The sequence below is a fragment of the Zea mays genome, chromosome 3 (genome assembly GCF_902167145.1).
Source record: "Zea mays cultivar B73 chromosome 3, Zm-B73-REFERENCE-NAM-5.0, whole genome shotgun sequence".
NCBI lineage: Eukaryota > Viridiplantae > Streptophyta > Magnoliopsida > Poales > Poaceae > Zea > Zea mays.
Genome location: NC_050098.1, coordinates 212,415,759 through 212,434,187, shown reverse-complemented (window position 1 = coordinate 212,434,187; position 18,429 = coordinate 212,415,759). Strand labels below are relative to the sequence as shown.

The following is an 18,429-nucleotide window of genomic DNA, read 5'->3' as shown; positions in this document are numbered from 1 at the left end:
TAAAGATATTTTAACTGTTCCTGTGTCTACCATCTCTTCAGAATCCACTTTTAGTTTAACTGGCAGGATCATCGACGAGCGGAGGAGGAGGTTGAAGTCTGATGTGGTTGAGATGTTGACATGCATTAAAGTTTGGGAGGATGCTGATGCAAGGATGCAACACATGGTGGATGACAAAGAGCTTGAAGAAACATTTGAAAATCTTTATCTCGATTAGTCTCTTACTCTCTTTGTGACCATTTCTGTAATGGGACTGTAATATTATGCACCTGGACTTTGTTGTAAGGACAATAAACTTTTTAATGAGCTGGGCTGTACTCTTTTTTCCTGTCTAGGGTTTCTCACAAGGGTGAGTTTTACCTAGACAGGTTTGTAACGAGGCAGTCATTGCACTACAACTCATAATAAAATTGTTGTTTGATTAGTCTCTTACTCTCTTTGTGACCATTTTTATGTTGTTTGAAACTGTCAATTCATAATAAAATCATCTTATATATGTTGTGACAATTTTTTTTTGTGATTAGTCTCTTACTCTCTTTGTGACCATTTTTTCTGTACATAGTGCCCGTGCTGGCACTAGCGCTGGCGTGCCGCCGTGCCTGGTGGCACGACACGGCACGGCTAGACGCTGTTAGTGACGTGCCTGGGCCGAGGGTCCAACACGGGGGCACTAACAGACACGACACGGATCTTTTACCGTGCCTGGTCGTGCTAGTGCCAGTGCCGTGCCGTGCGGCCCGGTTGGCCATCTATAGTTCCTTCCCTACAACTACAGCACTATACTTTTTTTTTATAATTTTTTTATGAAATGTAACAGCACTGTACTCTGACTGAACCCCGAACCTCTGCCGACCGACCCCCGTGATTAATTCGGTCTCTCGAAACCCGTTTACGCCAGCCCAACAACCAATGTCGGTTCGCCAATGTTTCGGCCTGGCCCGCGATATATTCGCCGAACCCCTCAAAGCCCACGCGGGAGTTCGGCACGCTGCATCAAAGCCGACGCACCGCAGACTGCTTCGCTGAATCGTATTCTCAACAGTTCTCACCGCGACACCGCCCATCCTCTCTCCGACATCGATTCGCGCCGAGCCGCCGACCACCTGCCGCCGTCTCCTCCTTGGTCCCAGCCATGGCCGGCGGCGACGGTGAGGCGGCGACCCTAAACCCAATCTCCTCCATGTACAGCCTACAGCCTCCCCTCGTGACGCCGTTCCCTTATCTCCTCCCCTGCAGGCGATCGGCATCGCGCGCCGAAGCGGCACAAGTCCTCGACGCCGTCGAAAGCGGCCCTGGTGGACGAGAGCGCCGAGTTCGACTACGCTGATGACTTTGATGACGACGCCCACGATGGTACTGACCGCGGGCTTGATCGCTCCTAAATCTACCGGCTTCCCCCGAATCTGTGCGGTTTCCGCGGAACTTTTTATTGATTGATGGGGGAGTTTGATTGGTTTTCTTGTTCTTACGCAGCTGATACGGAGGTTAAGAAGAGGGATTTTACGAAGCTCGAGTTGAAGGTGGACCACGCGAGCCGTCCGCTCTGGGCGTGCGCCGACGGCCGCATCTTCCTCGAGACCTTCTCGCCGCTCTACAAGCAGGCTTACGATTTTCTCATCGCCATCGCCGAGCCTGTGTGCAGGTTCCCTCCAGCCTCCAATCACTTCCATACTCAAATACCACCAGCCTTGGTTGCAGCTTGTATTCAGACTGCTAATGTTTGTATCCGGGTTGTACACAACACAACCTGAATTCCAGCAGCTGATTTCTCCATGAAGTTCTAATAACATGAACTAGGACTGTAGTAAGACGGCCATGCTTTAAATAGTTTTGGTCTGATTGATTTAGTATGCATTGTTGACACACTGGCTACAATGAATTTGGCTCGTCTTTGGATGTCATGGACCAGGAGATGTCTTTCTGAGTATTTCCAAGACTAGATTGAGGGATTTGCAATATTCCATTCAGACCCTTACTACAGTTTGAATTTAGGATGTGTTTTGCTTTTGGGTGATTTTTTCTATCCCATGTGAACTTTTGATCATGTGATAAGAGTTAACAAGATTTCACATGAAGGAATTTGTGTGAAATTGGTTGGGATGGATACATATGCTGGGAGTTGGGGGGGAGAAAGACACCAGTGTTTTCTTAATTTAATAAATTAATCAACTATGATTATTACAAACTTTTGGTTTAAGTGCTTGAGTGTAGCTGTTGCAATTTTTTTTTTTTGTATTTTTTCTCCGAGCAGAGTTTATTGCTTGTTAGTTATGTCATTTGTTTATGAAGTGGACTCGAAGTAAATATGTGGACCAGTGGACCACTATCTAAACTTGACTAGAGTAAGTTGCAATACTTGTGATGTTTTTTCCTGGCTAACGATTGTTAGGACAGTAGGATTTGCTTATTTTGGAGGATTGAATGACGTCATTAGAGGTATCAGGAGTTCATTACTCAATTTATCTGGAACGGCAATGAACATAAGTAAAAATTGAAACTGAATCTGAGCTCACAAGGCGCTATTAATCTACAATCTAAGAGATATTTGAATGACTATGTTTTTTCTTCAAAATTTCATGGATATGTGTCGAAGGTTTGAAATATATTTGATGGCACATTTGCAATTTTTATTTCTGAAAATTTGACTCTGTTGTTATTGTGCAGGCCAGAATCTATGCATGAATACAATCTAACTCCCCACTCATTGTATGCTGCGGTCTCAGTGGGACTTGAGACAAGCACTATCATCAGTGTCTTGAGTAAACTATCTAAAACCAAGTTGCCCCGTGAAATAATTGATTTCATCCATGGATCAACTGCTAACTACGGCAAAGTCAAGCTTGTCTTGAAGAAGAACCGATATTTTGTCGAGTCTCCATTTCCTGAGGTTGTATCACTTGGCTTGTGCATAAACTTCTGATCACTCTGCTTTTTTTATTTAATGAGAGAACTGTGACACCTGTTGTGCAGGTATTGAGTACCCTTCTGAGGGATGAAGTTATATCTAGAGCTAGGATATCTCCTGAGGTATTATCTAGTTTAAGTGCATTATCTCTTAGTGAAACAAACTAGTCATAGGTAGAGAAGAACTTTGCAGTGTGAAAATGTGTGTTCATGTCATCCGTTTCTTTGTTTTATTTCTTCTGGTCTGTTTTCCCTTTTTTGTTTACTTTTGAGTATCATATACTTCTCTTCCCATATCGGCTCCCAACTTCTTTGGCATTGGACATTTGAAACCATTGTGGCTTGGTTAATTGTGAGTTTGTGACCTACCTCACTAGTCTCCTAGATAGAAGTTGTTTCCCTGCTAATTTGTCTACACTTGACCATTACTATCAATTTAAGTTAGTTGTTTGCTTTACAATGTCATCTAATTTTATCCTAATTTTCTTCAGGATTCCCTTGGGGCACCTTCATTTACTGTTAGCAAGACATCTGGCCAAATAGCTAGTGGACATGAAGACCTGTTAAATGGAATGGAAATTGCTGCTGCAACTGAAGACAAGGAAACACATTCTTTTGAGATTGATCCTTCTCAGGTATCTCTCCACCTCTATTGAAGCTTGGAAACCACTTAGTTACTGAGGGACTGATGTTCCATTCATTTCACACAGGTTGAGAATGTCAAGCAACGGTGCTTACCAAATGCATTGAACTATCCCATGCTGGAGGAGTATGATTTCAGAAATGACACTGTAAGTTTGTCTAGTCTGAGGAGACAGTCACTGCATATATTCTTCTATTTTTGTAATTGATGACCATATACTAGAAAGTTCAGCTCCTCTTGAAGAATGCAAAAAATCCAGACCACATTAGCTCTTTGCCAAATAATGCAAGGGGTGGGATTGGCCCTTGTCTGTCAAAAGAATGTAATAGATGAACACATACCAATGGAAATAAAACCTTGCTCTCTCTGGTCGTAGAAAAATGAAATCTTTGGACATGGAAGCATGACTTATACAACTAATCTTATTGTAATATAATTTGGAATCTGATAAAGTTGTTATGTGGGTGTTTTCAACACAAAGCATGACTTACTCAAAGATGCTCATGAAGATTGTTGGTCTATGTTTATAACCGTTGACTGCATACAACATACATTATGAAATGTCGCTTATATATTGGAGGTATCTCATTCACTTCTGTGATTCTCTTAACATTATATGTCATGGAAATTGTCATCCATGTACAGAACCTTGTGTAATTATATGCATATAGAAAAAGCAATTTGTCAAGCTTTCTATTGAATAAAATGCGCCCTTGGTACTACAGGAAGTTGTTTTAAATAATTTTACTGATTTCTGGCACAGTAAAACTAAACATAGACAAATAGGAACTATATAGTCTGCTATTTGTTTCTGATATTGAAGTAATCTCAACCTGTCAATCTGTAATTGTCCTACCCAAGTAGGTAGCTTATATAATTCGTAAACATAACTTACACACTGTATTCTGTAGCGATTTATCAGCATGATCTATGTGTAGCTATTTTTGCATGGTTTAGTGAACTTAGTTTTCTTTGTCTACTTTGATTGTAGGTAAACCCAGATTTGGATATGGAGCTAAAGCCGCAAGCACGGCCTAGGCCATATCAAGAAAAGAGTCTCAGTAAAATGTTTGGGAACGGTAAGTTCATAATGTAAAATCGAGTTTCAAACAATCATTACTTTGTTAAGAGACCTATATATGGAGACAAAGCTTTCACTGAAGAATTTGCCAGTAATCAGCAGCGAATTCAAAATTGGATGTACCTGATTGCACATGGCTGATATGTGACCATGTTCAAAATGAAAATAGATCTGCCTTGTATGAAATGGTCTTACAGTGTCTTGTTTATATGGCATCCTGTATTGTGCTATTGTTTAGTGCTAGTGAATTTCTAACTGAAGCTAATGTAAGTTTTGAACTGCTAGCAATATATATATATATATATATATATATATATATATATATATATATATATATATATATATATATATATATATATATATTGCTAAGAATGTGTTTCTTAATTTTAGGATTTTTTTACGCTTGCAGGGAGTAACAAATTTGACATACTTGAATTAGTCCGTGCTACCATTACTAATTTGATCTAATTTGTAATTATGCAGGACGAGCAAGGTCTGGAATTATTGTGCTACCTTGTGGTGCTGGCAAGTCCTTGGTTGGTGTATCTGCAGCCTGTCGTATTAAGAAGAGCTGTTTATGTTTGGCCACAAATGCTGTCTCCGTAGATCAATGGGCATTTCAGTTCAAGCTTTGGTCGACCATAAAAGATGAGAACATTAGTCGTTTTACATCTGATAACAAGGAGAAGTTTACAGGGATGGCTGGTGTGGTTGTTACTACATATAACATGGTTGCATTCGGTGGTAAAAGGTCTGAAGATTCGGAGAAGATCATTGAAGAAATCCGAAACAGAGAGTGGGGCTTGCTTCTAATGGATGAGGTGGATTAATCTATTATCTGATTGTTGAGGTGTTTATGGTTCCATGTCTTAATAAAGCGTCACACTCACTTTTTGTCTCCTTTTCTTGTGTATATGTGTTTTCAGGTCCATGTTGTCCCTGCACATATGTTCAGAAAAGTCATCAGCATTACTAAATCTCACTGCAAGCTGGGTCTTACTGGTATGTTCCCATCATATAATCCTGCATGATTTCACTGTTTGCCTTGGTGTATTATAAATTCACTAGGGTTAATATTATGACAGCTACCCTTGTGAGAGAGGACGAACGTATTACTGACCTGAATTTTCTAATTGGACCAAAACTGTATGAAGCGAATTGGTTGGATTTAGTCAAAGGTGGATTTATTGCAAATGTGCAGTGTGCAGAAGTATGGTGTCCTATGACCAAAGAGTTCTTTGCTGAGTATTTGAAAAAGGAAAATTCAAAGAAGAAGCAGGTGAATCTATGTTCCTGCAGAGAAAACACAAAATTCTGCCCTTATTGTGCACAAAATGAGGTTCACATGTTCCATTTGATACTATTGTTACTCACCTTCAACAAGATATACTCTTATACTTTTGTCATAAGTAAACAACAATTTTTTTATGTTTGATAGTCTCACTTCATTTAATTTACTTAATTGTCCTTTATCTCTTGTCCGGAGGATCCCATCTTACTAGCTCACATGCCAGGTACTGTATGTCATGAATCCGAACAAGTTCAGGGCTTGTGAATTCCTGATTCGATTCCATGAGCAACAACGTGGAGACAAGATAATTGTGTTTGCTGATAATCTGTTTGCACTAACTACTTATGCGATGAAACTGCGCAAGCCAATGATTTTTGGTGCCACAAGGTGACTTCACATTTGTGCAGATGTTACCTATTTTCTTCTAATTTTGCCCTTATTTATCTTTGAATCATTTAGCCATGCTGAGAGGACAAGAATTCTCTACCAATTCAAGAACAGTCCAGAAGTCAATACAATTTTTCTTTCAAAGGTGTGCTTAGTAACTATCCAAGCTTGAGTGTATATTTGGAATCAATTTATTATCAGCAATCTTTGTGACTATATGTTGTTCCATGTTAGGTCGGTGATAACTCGATTGATATCCCAGAAGCTAATGTTATCATACAAATATCATCTCACGCTGGTTCGAGACGTCAAGAAGCTCAGCGTCTGGGCCGTATTCTCAGAGCAAAGGTACTGTTGGCTGCTGCTTACTACCATTCCCTCAGTTTGTTGACAAGCTCAATTGCCGCACTTGATCCTTTGGCATTCAAAATTCTGTGTGGGTGGTTGTGTTCCTTTTGGCACTCAAAATTAATGTGGACATTTATATTCCACTCATGTGGGAGCCTCCGGCACTGAGCCTGTCCTTTTTTATTTGTATTCCAGGTTCTTGAGTTCATCATGAATGCAAACACATTATGATGAAAAGTCTTGCTACTAGAAAGAGATTCTTAGAGGAAATTTCTCATTTAGTTTCAACTAGCAAGTAACACAGTAAACCTCAATGGTATTAATGTCGTATCGACACCTGACAATATATTGGATTGATTTTACTGTTGTGATGTTGCATGCCTTGCAATAGCCCCTCCCGTGTTTGTAAATTCGAACATGCCACGTGGTGTCAGAAATGAAAAGTGAACTCACGTTTAGGTTTTAATTTTGTCACGAAGCATGAATGCAGGACCCACAACCAAAAAAAAAAACTGAGAACATCTGATGGTGAGAGAAATCTGCCTTTTTAATTGCATTCTTTGTTGTTGTTGTGGATCACACTAAGGTCTTGTTCGTTTGTGCCGGATCGATGGGTCGGAACGATTCCTAACCGGATTGCTTCTCTAATTTATATAAACTTTGATTAGCTGGAACGATTCCGGGTACAATCCGACACAAACGAACAAGGTCTAAACGACTTTGCACTGTGACCTCCAACCATGGAACCCTCCGCCTATGGTTTGATGCACCACTTCAGCTGCTCTAACTGAATTATCGCTGATGATGACCTGGTATTTGGAATAGTTGCACATAGGTGTTCATGTATATGCACACTACCTTATTTACCTGTATAGAGCTCCCGGGTTACGTCCTGCGCGCCACCCTCCGGCTGGGCCGTTTTTGAGTGGGCGGTCCCTCCGGCTGGGCCGTTGCAGAGTGGGCGGTGACGACCCGCTAGTGATGGGGGCCAGAGTTCGGGGATTTTCTCGGCCAGGACCATGTTTCGGTCTCTTCTTAATATAATATCGGGAGGACGGTCTTTCCCTACCCGACCTAGTTTTTAGAGCTACCATCGTGTAGTTAAGTTTCAGCTTATAGTTATCAGATTAATTACCTTGATTTGGCTAATCAAATTGGGAAAAATTGTAGGGAGTATGGAACGCAGCTTACAGCATTCCTTTAATGAATATCATGAATTATATTCTCGTTCCTGTAAATTCTGTGACTTCAGGGTAAACACCAAGATAGGATGGCTGGAGGAAAAGAAGAATACAATGCTTTTTTCTATTCCCTTGTATCAACTGACACACAGGTTTGTCTCACTTGATTACTTATTTCCTCTTTTTTTCTTCTAGAAACACCAGCATGTAGATATGTCATAACAGCACTGCAAATTATCTTTAGCATATCAGCATTATATGTTGTTTGTGACGACACAGGAAATGTACTACTCAACAAAAAGGCAGCAGTTTCTTATTGACCAGGGATATAGCTTCAAGGTATGGCTTTTGGAGTTTCTCAAGTTGGGAAGGTAGATTGTTCTTTAGGTACTTTTTAAAAGGCAGATCCAATGCTGAGGCTCCCATACGAATGGGGTCTAGAGAAGGGATAAACCGAATAACCGACACAAGCCTTTCTCTCGCAAATGCGGAGAGGCTGCTTCGAACCCGTGATCGGGTGACTCAATGAGACCACTGCACCAGACCTGCATTTCCCTTTTGGTACTTTTTAGTGATGAAATATTGTACTTTCCAGGTTATCACTAGTTTGCCGCCGGCTGAAGAAGGACCTAATCTGAGCTATTACACACTTGATGAACAACTTGAGCTCTTGAGCATGGTGGGGCATTTCTGTACTCACTGGTCGTAGTTTTGTTGGCTATTATTAATCGTGTGCAGATGGCCCCATTCACCTCTACCAACAGGCGCTGAATGCAGGGGATGACATGATTGGTGTTGAGCGCTTAGAAGAAGATTCTGATGGCAAGGCTCTTATTAGAGCACGACGCTCTGCCGGATCAATGAGTGCCTTCTCTGGAGCTGGTGGAATGGTCTACATGGAGTACAGGTGCTCTCTCTCTCTCTCTGATTTTTATTTCGCACCCGAGTCAATCCCTTTTAACTGCATGCGCACCGGCCCGTGATCTTTTCTTTCCAGCACTGGGAAGGGAAAGGGTGTTCAGAAGAAACACAAGGACCCGTCAAAGAGGCATCATCTGTTCAAGAAACGCTATGCGTAGCCTGTTGTGCTTTGCTAGAAATGATTTGGTTCATGACAACCTTGTTTTGGCATCAAAGTCGTTGGTTTAAACACACAAGCCCATGTTATGCACAGTTGTTGCTCTTGGTTAGGACCATCCTAAAGCAATTGTTTTCTCTGTTTGAGCAAGGTTACTGAGCTACTGTAGCGAAGAACAATTTTGGTCTCAGGTTTACACATGCTGCTTAAAGTTGGCATACCCGGCTTTCGGGCGGGACAACAGGACGTGTCTTCTTGAATTGCCTTGTATTATACAAGTATAAACAAACAAACGCTAAATCGCAACGCTTCTTATGTGCTGCTGGTTCTGGCGTGCTGTATTTCACCTGATTAGTTTCCGATCATCTTGTGTATGATGCGGGATTGTCTATGGTTCTTCCTATGGTTCAGTTCCATAATTTGTAATGGATTACGACTAACAATGTAGTATTTGCTCGGTTTTTAATCAGTTTTCGATGTTAAAAAATGGGCGATGATGTAATTCGTTAAGTAGTACGTGCACGCGTGTGAATGTGTCTCATTAACTCAGCATGATCTATAGTTTATTTGTAAAATACTTCCATTCTAAATTGTAAGCCGTTTTGGTTTTGGCTGCTCTAGATGTACACTTCTTGTTACCTCTCTCTTAAAAAGAATATAAATATATAAATTTTTATGTTAAAAATATCTAAAATTTAACTAAATGTATAGAAAAAGTATCAAGATTTATGACAACAAATATATGTTCTCCCTTCGTTCCTTTAAAAATGCAATTCTAATATAATGTATGATTTAGTATCAGTTGTATAGAAAAGTTTTGTAATAAATAAATACTATTATACACCTTCTGTTCCAAAATAAATTTCGGTTTAGATTATTAATGAATTCATACAATACATAATATATGTGCTCTTTATATATATATATATATATATATATATATATATATATATATATATATATATATATATATATATATATATATATATATATATATTCATGACCGCCCATTTGAATATCAACATTAAAACCTAGAGCTAAAACGAATTATAATTTGGGATAAAGAGAGTATTAACTATAAAATATATTTTAATACTTTCTCCGTTTTAAAATAATAGTTGTTTTAGCTCTTAGTTTTAATGTCTAAATTCAAATGAATGATAATAATTTTAGATATGAACTCACTAATTTTCAAAATAATTTTTATTTTGGGACAGAGAATAAGTTAATTTAAAGCCATAAATATGAAAATGTATAAACTCGATCAAAATTCAAACGTGAACCACTTTAGTCCGAGAAGAAAAAGGAAACTGAAGAAGAGACCTCGTCGTCTCGTGCAGCCGCAAGCACGAGGCTGTGAGCGAGACAGCCAAGGTGCTCATCGACTCCAGCCAGCCGCCCAAAGCCAGCCGCCCAAAAAGCCAGGCGCAAATCACAACCTCGCCTCCTGTCCCCTCCCCGGCTCCTCGTTCCCCTCTCGCCGCTCGCCTCCCCGCCGAGATCGAGGAGGCGCCAATAGCGAGAGGGTTTCCTCTTCCCTCCACGGCTCCAACGAGCCCCCGGCCCCTCCGCCTCAAATCCCACGCGCCCGGTTGGCCGCCGCCCCCGCCATGGATGTGGATCTGTGGATCTCCAAGGTCAAGGAGGGCCAGCACCTCGCCGAGCACGAGCTTCAGTCGCTCTGCGAATACGTGAGTCCCTACCCTTTGACTCTCTCGTTCCGCCCCTTAGGGTTTTTGTTACCTCGTTGCTCTCCAGGGCGGCGGCACACGAGCACACAGCTTGCGCGGCTGTGGTGCTAGGGTTCTTCGTGGGAGGAGGTAGATTGGAAGAACGGCTGCTTTTGCTGGCGGTGTCTGTGTGTAACCATGGTCTGCTTTACTGGTTGTCCAGGTGAAGGAGATCCTCATCGAAGAGTCGAACGTTCAACCGGTGAATAGCCCTGTGACGGTTTGCGGTGACATCCATGGGCAGTTCCATGACCTGATGAAGCTCTTCGCGACGGGGGGCCACGTCCCAGAGACGAACTATATTTTCATGGTGCGGATTGCGGAGCTTTTTTCTTCATTGCTATTTCATGAGAGCCGTGTTTGTTGGGAAGGTTTGGCATGACTATCTTTTCTCAATCTAGCCGTTGTTCACTCGTAGGGTGATTTTGTGGACCGTGGCTTCAACAGTCTGGAGGTTTTCACCATCCTGTTGCTACTAAAAGCGAGGTATTTAGTCAGTTTCTTGTTTGGCATACTCAGTTGTTTACTTGATTGTTGCAATGTTTCTTCTGCCTAGCTTCTATTGTAATAGCTGCTTCACTGTTTCGTCTTGTTAGTGCAATAGAACCTCCTTAATGTTTGATGCACAATCATTTTTATTATAACACAACCTTGTTTTAGGAAAATGGTTGCTGCTACATAATTAACCATAGTAGCTTATTTAAATAGAATTATGCTAAATGACTTGTATTGGTTGATTGCCAATTGACTATCCATATCCTTTTGTGCCTTGTTGACTCACTTTTTCATAATACATTTCCTTAATTATTGGCTTCTGTGCGGATCAAATTATCTTTAAGTTTACCATGCAGTGAAAACTTAAATAATGTATGCTGTTTTGATTTCTGAGAAATACAGATGATATCCTGGAGTTGATCTGAATATGTTTAACCATGGTTGGCACTGTCCACCCAACATATGTGGTAGCTGAATGAGTTTACTATGTTCTAACATAGAAACAGAAATTTCCTACCCTTTTTAGGCAGCATGAACCGCAAGTGTGGAACATCCATTCTCATACATTTTCCCAATGAACCAATGCAGTGATGAGATAGTTTTGATTCTCATAGTTCTCATCGTTACTATAGTTTCCATCAAGAATTTTTCCAAGAATTGTCACCATCTATGGCTAATTCTTGCTGATGGATGTTCCAATTGTCATTAGGTATCCTGCACACATAACCCTTCTGCGTGGAAATCATGAAAGTAGGCAGTTGACACAGGTATATTCTTGTATGTGAAAAACATTAATTCTGTACAGTTCATAGTTTTTCTGATTTAGGCCACTTTGGTTGCAACTAAATGCCTTGAGTGGCTGAGTCCAATATATGTCTCCATGATTCTTTGTTCTGCTCTTTACTTGTGAGCTCAAAAGGTGTTGTATTCATCTGGTCACCCTCCACTGTGCCCTCAGAATTGTGAATAGGGATGCAAGGTACACATATGGTTATTGAAGTCTTATGATTCTCAAGATAATATTATCTGGTAATCGGCCTGTGTGTTATGCTTAGGTTTTCTTTAGCCAGTGCCTGTTAAATTACCTGTCAACATTGTTCTTGTTATTTTCCCCCCTGGTTATGACTCTATATGGCTATCTCTTTTAACTCTCAATTTACATTGCATGTTTGTATCCATACTGTACCACAAATGGCTGAAAACACTTGACATGTCTTAGCTTACCATGCTGGCATACTAATAATAATGTGACTTATCCTTAGGTGTATGGTTTCTATGATGAGTGTCAGAGGAAGTATGGCAACGCCAATGCATGGCGGTATTGCACTGATGTTTTTGATTACCTTACGCTATCAGCAATCATTAATGGTCAAGTAAGTACCTCTAGGGAAAAAATACAGGTTTTCATATCATGCTATCTCGGCAAGTCTACCTAAATTATATGCTGGATTCAGGTCCTCTGTGTTCATGGCGGTCTTTCTCCTGATGTACGTACTATTGATCAGGTCGGTGACTTCTCTTCCATAACTTTATTATAACCATCTGTGAACACATTTGTTTATAAATGAATAAACCCTTAAGTATGACCCTTCCAATCTCATCGGGTGCTGAGCTTCGTGTCTTGTAGTTTGCCATACATGACAGATACCTCAAGAATTACAGTTGTTTGAAAACTTCACTGTTATCGGTGATAAATAAAATGCTTCAGTGGATAAAAATTTCGACCTGCGGGGGGTAAGACAGCCCCCGAGCATTGCATTAAGAGAAGACTTTCTTACACAAGTCGGAAAAAACCCTGAACCCCTGTCCCACCCATACATAATGGCACCGTAGCCCATGTGAGAAGACTGCATGGTTTTTAAAGTGGTAAGGCGAGACAAGGTGTTGGACCACCGCCTGAACGCCTAGGCGAGGTAGGCGGGCAAGGTGCCTAGGCGTTGGACCACCGCCTGGACGCCTAGGCGACGCCTTAAGAACAGTGGAAGACTGTGATTGTCGCCGGACCTTACACCTGTGCTTTAGCATGGGAAAAAACGAGGGAATTTTTTGTAACCCTATTCTGATATTTGCTCCCACGCCAGTCGAACTCAGGACCTGTGGAATGCTACCTAGTCCACCTAACCAACTCTGCTAGAGGCCCTTTCATTACTAGTGGCTTGCCATTGGGGGCCTTCGCGCGTTGTCCAGCTATTATTGCTTCGGTGGATATATCTTGGAAGTTTGGAACTTTTAAGTAGTAAACAACAGAACGGGTATTTATTATGTTGTTTTCAGTGATTTTTAGTTTTCTGTTTTATGTTCAGCTGGTTGTGCTAACTGTATTTTTTTGGACATGTTTCTGATATAATTTTCTTTGGTAGTAAGAATGCTTATCATCAATGAACTAGCATTGCTGACTCATTTTTTGAAGAATACTGAGCACATGATTCTGGGGTTGATTTGGTTCGTAGCATTTCTGACTCATTTCTTGAAGAACAGTAGAGTGCATGATTATTTGGATGATTCTTATTTTGACTAATTGTTTCAATGAGATTGAAGCTTTGATTATCTTTTTTTTACCAGATACGAACAATTGATCGCAATTGTGAAATTCCCCATGAAGGTCCTTTCTGCGACCTTATGTGGAGTGACCCTGAGGAGATAGAGACATGGGCTGTTAGTCCCCGTGGAGCAGGTTGGCTGTTTGGATCGCGCGTCACAGCAGAGGTTTGTATGCAATGTAGGCTTATTTTTATTATTATGGATTGTTTTTTTATTCTCTCCTTGTGGATGTCACCTTTTGCCATGCAGTTCAACTTTGTTAACGGTATCGAGCTAGTTTGCCGGGCTCACCAGCTGGTCCAGGAAGGCTTAAAGTACATGTTCCAGGAGAAGGGCCTTGTCACTGTGAGTTCTTGTTCACATATAGATGAGCACTCATGTTAGTAGTATGGAACTATGTTTTTTCAAGCATTTGGCGTTCTATGTGATAAGAGTGTACTACAGAAGCTAAAAGACAAGTTTTTTAGAAGCTAAAAGTTTTTTAGAACGATGATTAGACCTGCTACATTGTATGGTGCAGAATGTTGGCCTACAAAAAGATGACATGTTCAGCATGACAAGTGTTGCGGAAGTGTGTACGTTGCGTTGGATTTGTGGCCATACTAGAAGGGATCGACTCTGGAATGTTGATATACGTGATAGGCTAGGTGTAGCGTCAATTGAAGAAAAACTTGTCTTGAAATGGTTTGAACATGCCCAAGAGGCACCAGTGCGTAATGGGATCCTAAGACGCGATAGCAATGGGTAGGGAAACAAAAGAAGACCGAAGTTGACATAGGAAGAGGCAGTAAAAGGAACTCGAAAGGATGACATGTTCCCAAAGATTTAGCCTTGAACAGGAGTGTCTGACCTTGACTTGTGGTTTGTGTTGTGTTTCAACTTTTGCCTACTCTAACTTGCTTGGGACTAAAAGACATTGTTGTTGTTGTTGTTGCATTTTTATTTGAGTGTGATCATATTGGATTGTTATGATGCCCCATAGTAACTTCCTTTTTCCTTTCCAGGTGTGGTCTGCACCTAATTATTGCTACAGATGTGGCAATGTCGCTTCTATCTTAAGCTTCGATGAGAAGATGGTATGTCAGTTCTTTTGTCTTCAAGGATCTGCTAGAAGCATTACACACACCTGATTACTTTTGACTTTTGAGTCAATTTATACAATAAGTTTATCTCAATCCTCAGTAGGTTTTAGTGTGCATTTTTACAAGCAACTTTTGTACGGTTAATTGTTTCTGATGTGCAACCAAAAGATATATTATGCAACCAGTGTTTCTGGCTAATATTTTTGTGTATTTACATTAGTGTAGATTTTATAAAAATTAATGCTATGGTACAGCTAAGTGGGGTCACCAGCTGCTGTCTTTTGCCATAATACATCAAGTTTGTGCTGGACATTTTTCATGTACTTTCGGTTCGAAATAGGTTGGCTTGTCTTTTCTAGATACATAGCAAAAACTGTGTACCAAAAAAAAACGCCCAATTATTTGAAATGGACTACTTGCTAGTGACATGCAGAGGTTGGACCTGAAACGAGCAATGAAGGTATGTAGGGAGAGGGTTTCAGTTTGACTGTTCATGAAATAAACGAATTTATGTATAAGTGCATCAACCATACTTAGGGCTTGTTCAGTTAATCCCCAAACCGAGAGGATTGGATCCCCTGCAACAAGTCAAAACTCCCCTCCAGCCCCCTTGACTTGGAGTTCAACTGAACAAGGCCTTATTGGGGAAACAAAAACCATTTGAGATTTAGTAGTTAATCAGCATTATGCTTATTGTATCTTTGCTCCTTCTATGGTAGCAAACGGCCAACAAGTTTTGTCCCACTGCTTTCTCAAGTTGCCTACTAATGTTTCATGAGATATATGACTTGATGCCGACTTACAATATGTTTTGCACTGTTACCAGGAAAGGGATGTCAAGTTCTTCACAGAGACAGAGGAGAACAACCAGATGCGAGGCCCAAGGACCGCAGTCCCATATTTCCTATGACTTCAATTGTACAATTTTAGAAGTCTATTCGAATCTGTAAGGGCTAAAGATCAATCAGATGTGTTTATTGTTTTAGGTCCAGATTATAGTGCAATCTGATGCGTTTGATTTCTGTTTTCCTTTAACCACATGTACAATAGACCATCGGGACAGTCATATGTTCCTGTATCTCTTCGGTGACACTGCCAAAGTTTTGTTTGTGATTTTGTTCCCGTGCTATCCATTTTGGACTGTGCTTGCGTTGTGCAGCAGAAGAGTCAGGCTGGTTATATCTTTTATCTCATTTGAGATTGTTCATTCATGTGACAAGATATTTACGTGTACGTAACTCCTGGCATATATTCAATTTAATTAAATGGCTCCACTTATAAGCTGTGTAAACTAAGCTTTAACGCACCTAGCATGTCCACATACGGGTCTCTAATGACATGTTCAATGAACGTCCAAGATAACATTCGTTGATAGAAAAGTTGTTTCCTCCAGTGTAAATTGGTGCGCAAAAAAGGCTAAAGCGTAAAAAGGATCTTGTCCTTGCAGACACCTTCGCAGATCAACACGAGGGAGTTTGATTTTGGTTTCGCTCTATTTTTTGACTTATGGGACTATCAGTGGGACCACTAGGGATATTTTCTGGAGTTGTTTGGGAGAAGGGGATCAAACAAGCCATCATAGCGATAAGAGCAACTCCAATAGTTATGTAAATTTTAGCTCTCTAAATCACAGATTTAAGAAGTTGCTAAATAACTTTGGGAGTAAAAAAATGTAAGTTCTCCAATAGTTCTCTAAATATAGGTTGTAGTTATGTTTTGTATCTATCCACATAAAAAAAATAAAGTCAAAAATGTCATCAATTACCTTCATTATCTACGTAATGCAGTAAACATTTTTGTTTAGGGAGTTGCTAAATGGTTGCCAAATGTAGAGAGAAAATAAGGTTAGATGAGAAGTTGTTAAATTTAGAAAGTTCATTTAGAGAACTGTTGGAGATAAATTTTTGTGTTAGCTACTTAAATTGTTGATTTAGAAAGTCTATTAGAGAACTACTGGAGTTGCTCTAAGAGAACATTCCCGTCTTTAGAGATAAGAGAGACATCAACTTTCCTTTCCGTCTTTAGCGATAAGAGACATCGACTTTCCTTTCCGTCTTTAGCGATAAGAGACATCGACTTTCCTTTCTTCCTTTCTTTACGTTGTGTGACTACGTTTTCTGAAACATTTTTGGTAACAAGAAGATTTAACAATAGAGTTATGTATCGACAAACTTAATGGAGTAAGCTATTTTAGCTACATGTGGCATGCTCACCTAGGAAAATCTTTTAAATTAGATTGAGCTACTTGTGAGCTTGATTTTTGTTTCACTCTCGTCTTTTTTTAAGCCTATTCACTCTAATCTTTCACCTATGGAGGGAATTTAATGGTGGGGAGCAAAAAACATGTCACAATTGACATTTCTGAATGAAAGATGTGAATGCACACATATTCGCACACATATTTTTCACTCTAAGCATAATTCTTATTCATTTGTGATCATCCTGTCCACTAAACTCCTATTTTTTTTCTCCATTCCTCCCACTCTCACTAAACAAATAGACATAACAAATATTGAAGGGATAAAAGTGGATATCTAAATTGTTAGGATATATTTAATATTTTAAAATAAATATGTATGAAATCCGATGATGACCTTTTCTTATGTTATCAAACACATTATTGCAAATACAAAAAAATGTATAAATTGTTTTATGCATTATTTGCCCTCTACAAAAAAGGTGAATAAATATCTGAATTTGTAACCGAATATGCATATGAGTTTTAAATCTATCATAAATTTGAGATTTACCTTTTATGAATCTTTTGAAGTTCAATGTTAAAAACAAGAATACAAATTTGCATAGCAGATTCTATATCCTATTTATTTGCAATTAAAGAAAAAAAAAATAAAAAAAATGATAATCAAATAAGTATCCGTTTTCATCCCATTCCCATCACCACCTATTCTCTCTCGATCAAATGCACCATAGGGAAAACAAAACTATTTTCGGCTCCATGCCTTCGCTAGAGCGTCTCACAGTGCACGAGTAATTTGGCTAAGGACCACTCTAAACTTCTTGGAATCGAAAAAATGCCCTCTTGTCCAACAATCTCAAGGTGCATATTATTAAATTTGACATAGATGAATAAAATTTGACTACTAAGTTCATCGATAATAAAAGTGAAATGAAATCAAAATACATCTCTAATAATATATAATACCGAAGTGAAGTAAAATATGATAGATAATATTTAGCAAAACGAAAATGTGAAAATGTGAAGTGAAAAAACTAAATACAAATGATAGGTGACGAGTAGCCAACCATTTTGCTTTATCATATTTTTATAATTAGAAAAGTAGAGAACAAAGTATTTAGATATATAACATAGGTCATAAAAATAATATACTTATCAATAATTATGTGATATATAAATATATCAATTAAACAATCATTTTTTATCTAATAGTTACCATTAAATTATAAATTTTATAGAAACAATCTACATCAGAAAAAACAAAGTAAAATGTCATAGTGATTGACAACAAAAAATATATATCAGGTTTGAACTAAACTAGAGAAGAACTAAAATTAATTTAATATTTCTATATTAGCGGTGGTACTTAATTAATATTAAAAATACTTATAAAAATACTACCAGTAGTTTCAATACATATTTATTAATATTAAATTAAATAATTAGTTACTAGTCAAAGAGAAAAAAAAAT

General features: G+C 39.2%; 2 protein-coding genes across 3 annotated transcripts; both read left to right on the top strand.

Moving 5' to 3' along the window:
• Positions 1–941: 941 nt before the first annotated feature.
• LOC103651319 (uncharacterized) lies at positions 942–9,382 on the top strand. Its single transcript, XM_008676937.3, has 19 exons — positions 942–1,148; positions 1,237–1,353; positions 1,474–1,642; positions 2,665–2,887; positions 2,971–3,027; positions 3,396–3,539; positions 3,615–3,695; positions 4,539–4,626; positions 5,112–5,449; positions 5,555–5,630; positions 5,714–5,907; positions 6,143–6,306; positions 6,379–6,451; positions 6,541–6,654; positions 7,907–7,987; positions 8,115–8,174; positions 8,431–8,514; positions 8,600–8,742; positions 8,833–9,382. The coding sequence occupies exons 1-19, from the start codon at positions 1,133–1,135 to the stop codon at positions 8,912–8,914; spliced, it is 2,304 nt and encodes a 767-aa protein (XP_008675159.1). The 5' UTR covers positions 942–1,132; the 3' UTR covers positions 8,915–9,382.
• Positions 9,383–10,210: 828 nt separating this feature from the next.
• On the top strand, positions 10,211–15,889 carry LOC100274310 (uncharacterized). 2 transcript variants are annotated; one of them, NM_001148673.2, is made up of 10 exons: positions 10,211–10,604; positions 10,807–10,953; positions 11,062–11,129; positions 11,848–11,905; positions 12,401–12,511; positions 12,593–12,643; positions 13,701–13,844; positions 13,929–14,024; positions 14,684–14,755; positions 15,588–15,878. In NM_001148673.2, the coding sequence occupies exons 1-10, from the start codon at positions 10,524–10,526 to the stop codon at positions 15,669–15,671; spliced, it is 912 nt and encodes a 303-aa protein (NP_001142145.1). In that variant the 5' UTR covers positions 10,211–10,523; the 3' UTR covers positions 15,672–15,878. The 2 variants fall into 2 exon arrangements, 1 of the variants encoding a protein (NP_001142145.1); NR_157841.1 differs by having other exon boundaries at positions 10,392–10,604; positions 11,848–12,117; positions 15,588–15,889.
• Positions 15,890–18,429: the final 2,540 nt, after the last annotated feature.

Bases quoted from the DNA above. Each gene is read 5' to 3' on its own strand.
- LOC103651319 (XM_008676937.3), top strand. The intron at 3,540-3,614 runs GTATCTCTCCAC...CATTTCACACAG, and splicing joins TTGAGATTGATCCTTCTCAG to GTTGAGAATGTCAAGCAACG. The intron at 6,307-6,378 runs GTGACTTCACAT...TGAATCATTTAG, and splicing joins ATGATTTTTGGTGCCACAAG to CCATGCTGAGAGGACAAGAA.
- LOC100274310 (NM_001148673.2), top strand. From the start codon at position 10,524: ATGGATGTGGATCTGTGGATCTCCAAGGTCAAGGAGGGCCAGCACCTC. The intron at 11,130-11,847 runs GTATTTAGTCAG...AATTGTCATTAG, and splicing joins CTGTTGCTACTAAAAGCGAG to GTATCCTGCACACATAACCC. The intron at 11,906-12,400 runs GTATATTCTTGT...ACTTATCCTTAG, and splicing joins AAAGTAGGCAGTTGACACAG to GTGTATGGTTTCTATGATGA.